The 13,048-nt window shown below is 42.6% G+C and overlaps 1 protein-coding gene across 2 annotated transcripts in view; it reads left to right on the plus strand.

Annotated features, from left to right (window-relative positions):
- Positions 1-13,048, plus strand: part of NOTCH2 (notch receptor 2) — a 150,299-nt gene that overhangs the window by 82,929 nt on the left and 54,322 nt on the right. For both annotated transcript variants that reach the window (XM_045544826.1, XM_045544827.1), the window contains exon 6: positions 12,361-12,594. In XM_045544826.1, coding sequence (XP_045400782.1) covers positions 12,361-12,594 — 234 coding nt within the window. The remainder of the gene's footprint in view (positions 1-12,360; positions 12,595-13,048) is intronic.

Genomic DNA, 13,048 nt, shown 5'->3' on the forward strand with positions numbered 1-13,048 from the left:
AAGGGAAAAAAAGGTTTTAAAAGGCTCAAAAATTTATTAGAGCAGTGTAGATTAATGTTTTGTCTACATAGATTGTTATTTGAATTTTCTTTTAAAAGGTTCATTTCCTTCAGAATTAAAGTTGACTCTAAGCTCAACTCACAAATTCCTCTCTGTGGCTGCTTTTGGTTTTGGGTTCACTCCTCGGGCAGATGTGATTTATTTTCCTGTGCTTATTATTAATCTAGAAATGGAATTTCAGCTTGGTCTTGGATTAGTGCTTTGGGACATTAAGCAGAAATGAACAATGTAAGTTAGGTGGATATGAGTCACATAAAACTGACCATATTTTCTCTCAGCTCTCCTTTATAGCATGATGAGCCTAAAGAGTCGGTTAAGATTTCCATTGCTGTCAGTTGTTCCAATTTCAGTAAAAATGTTTGGCATGAATTAGCAAGTACATATGCCAGAGGTGGTGCATGAGCTCCTTGTGTCTGGGAAGGGAGTCTTTTCATGGTGGTATTTCAATTTTGAACTAGATATTCCTGTCTCAGTCCAGCCTTTAGTTGATGATAAGTTTTTCTCTAGCATGAGGCTTTTCTCACAACCACATTTCTGCCTTTTTTATTTTGTTTAAGAATTTTGAGATGGAACTTTTTGTTTGAGAATGGAAATGATTTAATTATGTCTGGGACTGCAAAGGTATTCTCATTTATATTCCACATGGGGAAATACATCTTAAATTTCAATTTCTTTGCTGTCACCTTGATTGTGAGGACTCTACAATAAGCCTGTTCTCTGGAATTCTGCCTCCTGACCCCAATTCCAGTCTCCCATCAGTTGGGCAGACTGCTGGAGTGCTAACCTGAAGCACCCTCATCCCAGAAGTCCCAGTGATGATTAGTGGCCAACATGGTGGAAACGGGCAAGTGGATAGTATAGCCCTGCAGAATACTAGAGGTGACACAAAAGGATCTTTCCTTCCCTGTGGTCCATGACTCAGTGTCTAGCTTTGACTGAACTTCATGTTTTTCAAGTTCCCATGGAAGGGTTGTGAGTAGGTTCAATAACAGATATTTACTGGACAATTAACTACTCCATTCAGTGTACTGTGCTAGATACTATAAGAGACACAAAGAAAAAAATATTAATTTCTATGTTTAAAGAGTGGTAAAATTTACTAGGAAGAAATAAGAAAGTCTACATATAACCACAATAGGTGGTAGAAGTATAAATGGATGTGAATTTGAAAGAAGTGTGGGTAGGAATTGGGAATGATGTAAGTACTTGGTGGGGTAAGAAAGGAGATTGAGAAGAATTAACTTCTGCTTTCATCTGAGTAATGGGAGAATGTATGGGCTATTGACAGAGATAGAGAAATAGGGTAGAGATGATGGTAAGTTTAAGGTGAGTGTTCCAAGTGAAAAACATACAGCAGGAAAACCCACAAGCTCACAATAAAGGTAGTGGCTGGAGACTCAGATTCTAAGTCATTTTTAGGGAATCATAGGAATGTATAAAGTCTGTACCAGAAAGTATGTGGAATGAAAAGAAGGGAGGGTTTAGACATGAACTGTAAGAAATGTATACACTTCAGAAATGGATGGGGAAGGGGATCCAAAGAAGGAAGACAAGCAAAGGGGAGGCATGATAGGTGGGAAGACAGCTGGGCCATGATAGTGTCACTGAGTCAAAGATATCAGTACTGTAAGATTGCCCTTGACTCAAGTCTCGTGCCTCTGGGCAGCTCCTGTACTATTTTATGTCTCTTACTGGCTTAGGTGCTAAGCTCACCTAATGAACTGTCAGCCTCTGATAGATTGGAAACTTCTCTTATTTTGACAATCCCAGGACAGATTTTTAACAAACTATGGTTATTGAATGAGAGACAAGCAGCAGACTCAAATAAGTATGATAGCTGCAAAAGTTTAATCAGAATTTTTGAGGTTATTAGAAATCTTCTGAAATGCAGTTCCTGAGAAAAGTGGGGGTTGAGGAAGGAGGAAAGTTAGCAATGGGTTTGGATAACTTATTCAACACTTTGCACAGAAAGGGTTTCCTAAAGAGGAAGAGAGAGAGAGGTACAGGGCAGACCCTCAGGGGACAGAAACTTTGTTCCTGTGACCTACCATAGAGCCTTGGCTAGACTAGGAGATCAGGCAGCTAGAAGAGGGTTGGCTAAGAACCCGCTTGTTGGGAGAGGTTTACTCTTGTACTTGTTAGTGGGGGGTAAATTAGGTGGAATTGTTGCTGGGAATGGAAAGGAAGAAGACAGGAAGTTATAGTCAGAGAGTGGAAGTGCCAAGTGTGAGATCTTGAACTAGAACAATGAGTGTCTTGTAGCGAGGTCCAGAAGGTGTGTGTGCTGTGATCTGGAGTGGATATGGAGGTTCGTCAACTTGACAAAAGTAGGAACTCTTGGCTCAGGTGACCTTATTTACCCTCAGCGCAGATTCTGACTTCCTGGGAGACAGGAGGGGAAAGAGGGAGAAGAATATAAGCCGTGTGCATAAGTCATTCAAGGAAGTGGAAATTGGTCCAATAAGCACAACAGGCAGAAGTGAGATGATTGAAATTACAGTATTTAGTATTTTCATTTTTATGGGAAAACGTGTAGGCAAGTTGGGACTTGAATCAATCAACTTCCCTAATTAGTTGTGTCAAAAATGATACTGTATTTACTGATTCCCTCCTGTGTAGAATAAGGAGTTATAATAGGTTTCTTTCCTCGTCTCTGTTTTCCCTTCACTCTGCAGATTTTGTTTATATAATCTGGGATTGAAAAATTCATTTCATAGTATTATTACGATGATTGAATTTTAAAATGTCATGCATCTTTTTAAAAAAATTCTTGATAGTCACAATGTTTTATAACCTAATTTATAATCTTTTAGACTTAGTTTTATATGTAACTTGATTTACATTAACCATCACAGTATTTATGTCACAATTTTTTCATTCATAAGTTGTTTATTTTGATTATTTTTTTCAGTCAAATAGCAATACCTTTGAGTAATGTTTTTTTGCGGGAAAGGTACATGTTGGCACATATTCAGAGCTCTTGGATATTTAGATTATCTCTTTTGATCTAGCTGCTTCCTACACAAATGGCATCTACTCAGTGACTAGCTTTGGCTCCATTCCTGGCAAGATCCAGCATCACTTCATGGTTTCTCACGTTCCCACAGAATGGTTGTAAGTAGCTTCAATAACAGGTATTTCTTGAAGAGCTATTACATCCTATATATATGCTAGGTGTTATAAGAGACAGAAAGAAGAAAAAGATTCACTTGCCTCCCTAGGTATTGGATTCTTAGGTCAAAAATTAATCTCATGAAGGTCCTAGACAATTCCTTCGCTTCTTGTGGAGAGTATTATAGAGAAATGTCATGTCACAGTGGGGTTTCCTCTTCCTTGGTAGCTACCCTGCCCTCTCTCTTTCTCTCTTTCAAAACAAGTCTTCAACCACTATTTGTCTAGGTATACTCTCTTTTTTTCATTATTTCCATCTGAATACTTGTTGAGCCCTTTGGATTTGCAGACTTAGATCTGTTCTCAACTCAGAAAAGAGTGCCCTTGCTGTATGCCTGAGTGCCTTCAGGAACAACCGTTACCTTTGCATTGAGTCTTTGATCTTTCTTCCCCACAGCTCAGAACTTCTCTTGATATTTCAACTTGCTTGTTTTTCCCTTTGTATTTACAAGAGCTTCTTAGGCTTTTCACTTCTTATGTTCTTTTTGTGCAGTGTCAGTTCCGTACTTTATGGTTTCCAGTCTTGGTTTTTCTTTGTATTGCATTCTTATTTGCTTTAATAATTACTCTTCTCATTTAGATCCTCTGCCTCTCAGCCTTCCCTCTTTTCATCAGTGTCTGGTGTCCTATGTTATTTTCCATTTCTTTATAAAACCTATGTACGTGCAGATGTCTTGAGAGCACAGAACCAATTTTTTCTAAAATGTATTAACTTCAGAAGTGAATAATTTTCCCGGTATGTTTTTCATTACAACTCAAGTGTTATGTCCTCCATGTTTTATGTTATAGAATCCTTTAATAGGTGCCCTGTTGGTTTTTGCCATTTTGCTCATTCTGTGCAGAGTAACTGCCTGCTCATACATAGGGGAGGTAGGTGCTCTGTGGATCCCCTCACTCTCAGCCTGGTTACAGCTGGTTTTCCCTCCCAGTGAGGTGAGGGGCTCTCTAATGGAAACTGGCTTAACAGCCCTGCAGCCTAAGGAAGGGGGGAGAGAGCCAGAGAATGAGGGCCCCCTCCCAGGGGACCAAGCTTGGCAGCACTGTCCCCTCTGTGTGGACAAGCCTCTGTGGCAGGGGTGAGCTTTCTGAATGCCCAGCCCTGGCCCAGCTTCCACGGCTCTCCATGCAGTGGCTGAGCCTGGGTGCTTTTTGGTGCAGCTGCATCTGGAATTTGCCAAGATATACTGCAGACTTCTTGCTGCTATAGTGGCCACAGGGGCTGGACTCCCCGGTGCTTGAAATTGCTGTTGACCTGGAAGGGTGAGATGGAGTTCAGTCCATTCTGCTCACTGCAGCAGAGTGCGCTTTCTGAAACACAAATTGGATGGAGTTGTTTCTTTGCTGACAACGCTTCAGTGGCTCCTCCTTGTCTTTGGATCAACTTCCATGGCTTTGCGTGTCACTCCCTCTCCAGCCACGTCTCTCTCCACTCTCCCATGCATGCCTTGTAATTCAGCCACACTGATTTTTTTTCATTGCCTCAAATGAGCCATGTTCTCTCTTCTATTCAAGCCCATACACATCACTTCCTTCTGCCTGAAATACTCTTACCCCACCCTCTTCTCCACACAGGCTCGCACACACTTGCACACTCGCACACAACCAGGCAGACTCCTCCTACGTGCTCTACAGGCTTTCCCGTGAAAGCTTCACTCTCTAGTTTTTCTTTACTGTCCCTACTCTGTGCTCCCAAGGCAATAAGTGTGTGTTAAAGCAATTATCATCCTATGTTATCATCGTTTGTGTGGTTATGAAACTTCTGTGTGTAAGGTCTGCAGAGTAGAAGCCATGACTGTTTGGTTCACCATTATCATCCCAGTGTGCACAGGTCAGGGTCTGGCCTGTGGTGTGCATGTGTGGATGTGTGTTATGTATATATTTGTTGAATAAACAGATGAATGGACGAGTGGTAGTGTTCAGTTTTTCAGTTCCTGGCTTGAGCTCATCTTTCCCCATTCATAGCTCTTTTTACCTCCCTGAGATACTTCAGTGTTTTTTTTTCAGTGTGGCCCAGGTTTGTGCTACATGTGTAAAAGCAGACTAATGATATATGAAGATTATATTTGACAATCAATGTGACGCACTTGTCACCATGTCCTGCACCTAGAAATAGCTTACTACATCTATTTTTAGTGTTTGAGGTCAGTAGTGGCATTGGGGAGTGAGAGAAAGTCTGTCCTTTCGCCCTGAATTTCCTGTCGGCAGGGTTTGGAAGAGGAAGGTCAGAGAGCTCTGTGGGAGACGGCTGACGGGGATGGTGTCTGTAGGGGAAGCTTAGGTTTCAGTTAAAGAAGGACGGTGTCCACCATAATGGAGAGTTGCCCTTGGGGCATAGGTGAAGGATCAGTGGGCAAAGGCAAGGTGAACTTGGGTGTGGCATAGATGAGAGGGAGTGTAGTGACAAAGGAAGGGGACTGGTATGTGACCTTTGAGTGTGGACGGGTGGATATAGATAAGGGGGTGATGGAAACTTTGGGTATGAACAGAATAGAGACACCCTTTGTTGCTGTGAGAGGGGCGAGGTGAAAGCTGGTTATTATTTGGGGATTAGGTTGATTTAAGGAAGAGGAAACAGAAGCAGATAAACATTCATTCAGCAAGTACTTACTGAGCACTTCTCAACTAGTAGCATCAGCTGGGCACTGTCCTAAGTGCTGGGGTCTCAGCGATGAGGGGAACAGGTTACCGCCCGTTTCTTCATGGAACTGACAGTCTAGTGAGAAACACAGGCAGAGATCACATAAGTACCTGAGGAATTTGGAACTATAATAAATGCCTTGCAGGGAAAGTAAAGCATATCAGTAGAGCATATTAATAGGCAGAAATAATGGAGGTTGGTGTAGGCAAGGTGATGTCTGTCTGAGAAAGTGACATTTCAGCTGTGACACTCAGATTGGGCAGCCCTGTGGACGCCAGTGCTTACACAGAGTATGTCACCCGGCTTTGGTCCCAGCAGGTCGTAGAACAGTCAGGCGTGTCCTCTGTCCGTTAACTCCAGCAGCAGCGTGGAAACGTGTACAGAGCAGAGGTTTTAGAGCATAGAGGTGACAGGAATGCTCTGTTGTGTATGGAAAGGGATGAAACTCCCGAACTCAGGAGCCCGGGTGACTGCTGGTTGGAAGGATGTATCAGAGACTGAATTCTCCTGACTTAACCATGGAGCGGAAGGTAGCAGGGCCAGGGAAGGGCCAGCCAAGCTCATTTTCTGTATGTTCCTCGTGTGGGGATTGTTGTTGCAATGAGAGTTGACCCTTGACCACTGACGTGATGAAACTTTTCCCACAGACGGCACCGTTGAGAGATGCCTCGGGAGGGTGAGGGCTTCTCCACAGACTGCTAAGGCTCCGCAGTCTTTCCTTTCCTTTCCCTTCCTTTCCTTGTCCTTCTCTTTCCTCTTCCCAGTCACATGTCAGATTGATGGTTTGCTGGTGGTACCTTGAGAGAGCCACAGTGAGCGTTTGTGTCCCTGTGTGCTACGGCTCATAAATGGTGTCTGTTCAGTGGTCCCGGCTCACTTGACTGGAGGGTGGAGTGGATGAGGTCGGGCCATGGTTTTCATGTCGGTGCACTCTTAGCTTCACTCTGTTCTATTTACTGCCACAGGCTGTGCCCATAGTCTCACTCGTTCATCCTAAAACCACAGGATGGGCCAATAAGAAAAGATCAACGTGAAAGTGACCCCATTCCTGCAAAACCGGCACCCACTACTTATTTCAGTAATGGTGGGTTGGTAGTGTCATGTCATCTGACTTGTGGCACAGTGAGCTGTCTTTGTCTTCCCCTACTTCCCCCAACAGTCAGTTGAGATTCCCCTTCTCCATTTTGAAAACTAACTTGTTCTGCATTAATCTCAGATCCCAAACGTCTTTTTCAAGATGTAACGATTTCCAACTTCCAATTCTTCTGCCAACTGGCTGTGTAGACTTGGATAAGTCACTGTACCTCCCTGGTTCTTGTTTCCTCATCTGTCAACGGAGCATGTTAGATTAGATGTTGTCTGAGGTCTATTCCTCCACTGACACCAAAGGTCCAGTACAGTGCCTGACGTGTATACTGAGGTCAGAGGCAGACACTGTCCCTGCCCTCCTGGAGCTAATAGTGCAGTGAAGGAAGAGCCTGTAAAGAGTAAATAAATATAAAATCACAGCACGTGGTGTACGCCAGGAGGGATTGAATGGAGTAGATGCAGTGGTACAGAATCATGGGGAAGTGTCACTTGGAGATCCACTTTAGTCACAATACAGGGAACTAGTCCTGTGGAGAAGGAGGAGGAGTGTTTTGGGTGTAGAGAGCAGCATATGCAGAGGCTCCAAAGTGAGAAAGAAGGTAACGTTTGGGGATCCAACAGAAGCCATTGTGGCAAGAGTAAAATGTATGAAGAATAGCTATGAATTTGAGTATACTCACAATGCAAAAGTGATCAGCTAGAAAATTGTCTATGGCAGTACGTGTCTCTCAGTGTTTAAGGTATCACCTAAGCATTTTGTAGTTTGACATTTCATTTCAGATTGGTCCAGAGTCATGGTGGCATTCAAGAGGGTAGTTTTTAAAACAAATTGTTTCCTTTCTCTTTTGCCCTTAAAAAATGGAAAGGACTTAACTAGGCCTTACTACTGACACTAAAGGGCAGTAGCCTGCAATATCTGACAGGTGGATATTACTAAGAGGATAATTATTGCCCTGGAAAACTTGCCTAACTGAGCTTTGTGCAACATTTTGGGAGTTCACCAGCTAAGTTTGTGTGTTGACAGAGGTGATGATACATGCTGAGACTTGTTTGAATTGAAGATTTATTAGCTTGGTTGGGCATGGAAACAACCCAGCTCTCGCTTTTCACCACAGGCTTTTATTTGCTAGGTAGCTCATAACTTAATGCTCTCTCCCCCTCTCCCTAGTAAAAGAAAGGTGTTTGCTTTTACTCCCTCCTGTGTTCTACTGTTCAGTTCATCTTCAGACAGAGTGTTGGTCATGTCATCCGCAACCTCGTTTGTTTGTTGTATCCAATTGAGAATTCATAGTCAAATTCAGAGCCTCAAATGACCTCCAATCTTTCCTTCTTGTAATACCCTAGCCGGAGAATCCACTCCAGTCATTTCAATATCTTCAAGACCCTAGCACCCTCAGCAAGGCTTCTCCCTCCAGTCCAGGCTGGTCTTTCTGGCCATGGAGTAGTGGAGAAAGGACAAATGACCTTGGACCATATACCTAACACCTGTAGGTGATTGCCAAGAACTTTTCCTATCCTAATATTTAGTGACCTTCTGCCTTTATTCCTCTCTGCTATGGGTGTCCCTTCACTGTCCTATACATTTATGGCTTCTCAGGGATCAGGGACCTAGTCTGTAGATCCTGTCGATCAAATCCAGGGCTTCATACTCAACTGTGCAACAGCCAAAGTGTGTCAGATTTACAGCCAGACTGACTGGGTTTGAGTGACAACGCTCTTACTCACCACCTTGTGAACTTGGGAAGCTTATTTACTCTTCTGAGTCTTGATTTCTTATTTTGGGGCCTCTGCATTGGTTTTCTTCTGTGCCAGGAGGGTCGTGACAGGAAGGAAGTATAGTGTCTTGGCAGATGTCCCACTGGAAATTTTGGAAGAAGCAATTGTAATAATGGCCAACCTGGTTACCATTTTGCTCATTCTGAATTTTAGAACTGTTTAACAGAATTGTAATTAGGGGGAAAAACATGTGGCCAAAATAAGGCTGGGATAGAATGTTGTTCCAGAGAAATGTACCTGAACCTTAGGGAAAGGTGACTCATCCTGTGGAAAGTTACTTATAAACCAGTATGCTCCTGGGTCTCTAGATTTCCTGTCTCTAACAAACACATCTAACAGATACATAGTACTGAGGTGTTCAGGGAAGGCATCTAATCTTCAAAAGTCAATCTCATTGAAAAAATAATGAACTGTACCCAAAAGTACATTTTCATTTTTCACAGTAGTTTGCAGTCATAAGATTTTCTAGTAACCTGTTGTTTGAGTCATTATCTTAGTCCTCCCCTCCTCTATCCTCTTCACTTCCCCATGCCTGCGTGCCCTTGGGAAAACCGAGGCATGCAGAGACAGTTTGATATGGTCAGGTTCATACCTCAAGTCTTTGTTGAGAATCTGAATCAGGCATCCCAGTTCAAATCCCAGCTCTGTTGCACTCATTGCTTCACATGGACAAGTTATTTTACCTCTCTGAGCCTGTTCCCTCAGCCATAAATAAGTTTTGTGACAGCCCCAAGCACAATGTCTGCTTCATAGTAAGCAATCAGTGTCTACTGGTTCCCTTTCCTAAGAGTGTCATATTTCCATTGCAGACATTGTTTTATTTACCTGGTCTGTCTTACTACATTATTTCAGTGTCTATTATAATGCATAAGAAATGTAGGGCTAGACATGGTGACTCATGGCTGTAATCCCAGCACTTTGGGATCCTGATGTAGGAGTATTGCTTGAGGCCAAGAGTTTGAGACCAGCCTGGAAAACGCAAGGAGATCCCATCTCTACCAAAAAATAAAAAAATAAAAATAAAAAATAGTTGGGCTTTGTGATGTGTGCCAGTAGCTCAGCTACTCAGGGTGCTGAGGCAGGAAGATTGCTTGAGCCCAGGAGTTCGAGGTTGTAGTGAGCTGTGATCATGCCAGTGCACTCCAGCCTTGGGAACAGAGCAAGATCTCATCTCTTAAAAAAAAAAAAAGAAAGAAAGAAATGCACACAAAATATTTTTAAACACACAGTGTCTTATAGTACTCAGAGTTATCACAGAGCCTCAGTAAGGAAAAATGACATCTAAATTGGTTGGTGAGCAGCATAGATATAATAGGCAAGACTCAGCAATTTTCCAAGTTACAGCAGCTCCTTTTCTACTTGTTTGTGTTTTCGTTTCTCAATCCTGCCTGCATCCTGATAACGCAGCTGTCATTACTTTGAGGTAGCATTTCTGCTAGCACTGTAAGGGAGCAAAAGTTTTTATAGTAAATGACATTATCTGCCCTTTGAGAGAGGATTGCCAATGAGTTCTCCCTCCCTACCTTAATCATTCACTCATTCACTCCCTCTTTTACTCACCCCCCTGACTCCTTCCCTCACTAACTCCCTCACTCACTGCCTTAATAGTTCACTCATTCACTCCCTTCCTCACTCTTTCACTCCCTCACTCCTTCACTCCCTCCCTTCCTCACTCACTCAGTTTGTATTGGTTAATACTTTTGGCTGCAGTTCTTCATCTCAAATTAGGACAACCCTTTGCAAGAGACATCTCTGAGAATGGCTGTGCCACTGAGTGAACTCAGGAGGAGCTGAGCTTTAGAAAGAACTGGAACCAAGAACTTGAATGCCACCATGATTTTATTTTTCTCTCTGTGCACTTCTGATTCACTCTTGCCACTTTGTCTGCAGACCAGCCTCCTCATCCTTTTGGGCCATGTGGCAAAGTATCTCTAGTCCAATAATTTGGGAAAGAGACACAGTGATGTAGCTTGGATCCGATGCTGATCCTAGATCAGTCAGTTATGGCCAGGAGGGTGCAATCATGTAAAGACATGGTGTTTCCTTCAGGAATTATATGGATGGAGTGAGGAGAGGAGCACGGAAGGGGGATGCTGAGCACAGAGTTCCAGAGACTTCCACATACCTGTCCTGCCATCCTAGGCAGTGGGCTCTTCACTGGGGGAAAAAAAATCTCAAAACTAAGGCTGCTTGCAGCCAAGTCATGGGAGATGGATGTGCAACCAAATAATTGGAATAGAGTGATGTTGGTTCTATAGTAATGGAGGTACACGTTAGATAGGAGTAAAGAAAAGGTGGTCAGTTAGGTTAGGTCAGACACAACCAGCGTCTGCCAGCAGTATAGGCCTTCAACAAATACATGAGCCAGTTGAGTTGTTAGGTATTCTGGGGACTAGGGCTAGCCTTGGAATTTTCAAAGTACAAACATTGTGTATTTTCTCATTAATAGGCCTCTTCATCAGAATGCCTTTTTAAATTATTTGTTGAGTTTCATTTACAAAGGAAGAATGAAGGGTGCCTTGATCTTTTTTGAGTGTCAGCAACTTTTCATGTTTTAAAGAATTCAGGAGATCTAAATTTTAGTTCCCTTTGATAGCTCTTTAAGCTGGTTTTAAAAGACCTCACACAGGACCAATTCATTAATTTATTTCATAGCTCATGTGGCCTGGCACTAAACTGCTTTCGTTAATCACAAATTTCTTGGTTGTAAGTTGATGACATCCTCTTATTCTTTGTTAAGGGCCTGAGAGCCTTTGCCATGGTCCCCATGGTTGCTGCAGCTTAGCCAGAGGTTGTCCTATGTTTCGCATCCTTCAGTAAGCTCTTTTTCAGGTAGAGCAAACTAGTCCTTTTTCCGTCTCTTATTACATTGGGTGGACTTCCTGTGTCTTATTCCACAAATCCACACCCTTTGAGCTCAGCCTAAAGCTGAGCACAGTTTGCTCCAATCTCATTATTCTTGGCCTTACCTTTCACATCCACACTTTACTAGGGCTTTTCATTGTCCTTAATCTCTTCTCTCTATCCTTGCTTGCCCTAACATTTTAAAAAATTATATTTTATTTTGAGAAAATTGTAGTTTCCACTCACAGTTATTAGAATTAATATAAAGAGATACCCTGGACTCTTTGTATTGTAGATATATTGTAGATGTAGATGCATCGCAGTACATTTTACAGGACTGTTCTACAGTATCATAACCAGGATACTGACATTATACAGTCAAGATGTAAGACAGTTGCCCTAACATTTTGACATGTAGATTCCTTCTCATTTTTTCCTTGCTCGTTTCCTAGACTCTTCTTGTTCTTTTTGGTTGTATATTCATTGACCCAGGGATTTCACTGAGCCAAGGGTCCTACAGGTCTTACCTTCTCTTTGATAGGTTGTCAGAGATTCTAGTGATGGCAGCTTCTGAGCACAGAGTTCTTCTTGAAATGACTTACCCTGAAAAAATATCATTTAGAAGGCTCAAGGTGGCCTTAAAATTCCTGTGAGTGTCTGGCCTACTGTGAGCTCTACCTGCCTTAATTTCAGGCAGGCCACATAAAGGTGTACAGGGACTGATACAGTACTAATCTTTTGAGACTCAAGAGCCTTAATCAAAGGTACTTTTCCCCCAAAAGGACAGTTCTGCACAGAGGACGTGGATGAGTGCCTGCTGCAACCCAATGCCTGTCAGAATGGGGGCACCTGTACCAACCGCAATGGAGGCTATGGCTGTGTGTGTGTGAATGGCTGGAGTGGAGACGACTGCAGTGAGAACATCGATGACTGCGCCTTCGCCTCCTGCACTCCAGGATCCACCTGCATTGACCGTGTGGCCTCTTTCTCTTGCATGTGCCCAGAGGGGAAGGCAGGTAAGGCAGCAGGACAGAGGTGGAAAACAGGGAAGGGGCAGGGAGCATTCAGGACTTCTGTCGTCTCCTTCATTTCAATAGCTGAGTTTTTTGAATTACCATCTGTAGAAACATATCATTCAGGACTGTTCTTCTGGAAATGTAAGTGCTATGAAGTTAGTCGTCTTCTTTAAAACTTCAGCTCTCAACTCTATGTATTTCAGTTTTTCATTCCAAAAAAGGAAAGTTAGTAACTACTGTCTTTGAAGCATCTGCTGAACTCCTTATGATGTTAGACTGAAAAGCACGTCAGGTATTAAGACAAAATGACTAATAAATGCATCCACAGACTTCATTTTAAGAAGAAATAATGCATTTATTTCTCAGAAGGAGTTGTCAGGAGAGAAGCATTGAAGTGCGTTTGAACCCTCGATGTCTATGAAAATATTACTTTAAGGAAAGATTTTTACAGACT

Source organism: Lemur catta, chromosome 3, assembly GCF_020740605.2.
Source record: "Lemur catta isolate mLemCat1 chromosome 3, mLemCat1.pri, whole genome shotgun sequence".
NCBI classification, from domain to species: Eukaryota; Metazoa; Chordata; class Mammalia; order Primates; family Lemuridae; genus Lemur; species Lemur catta.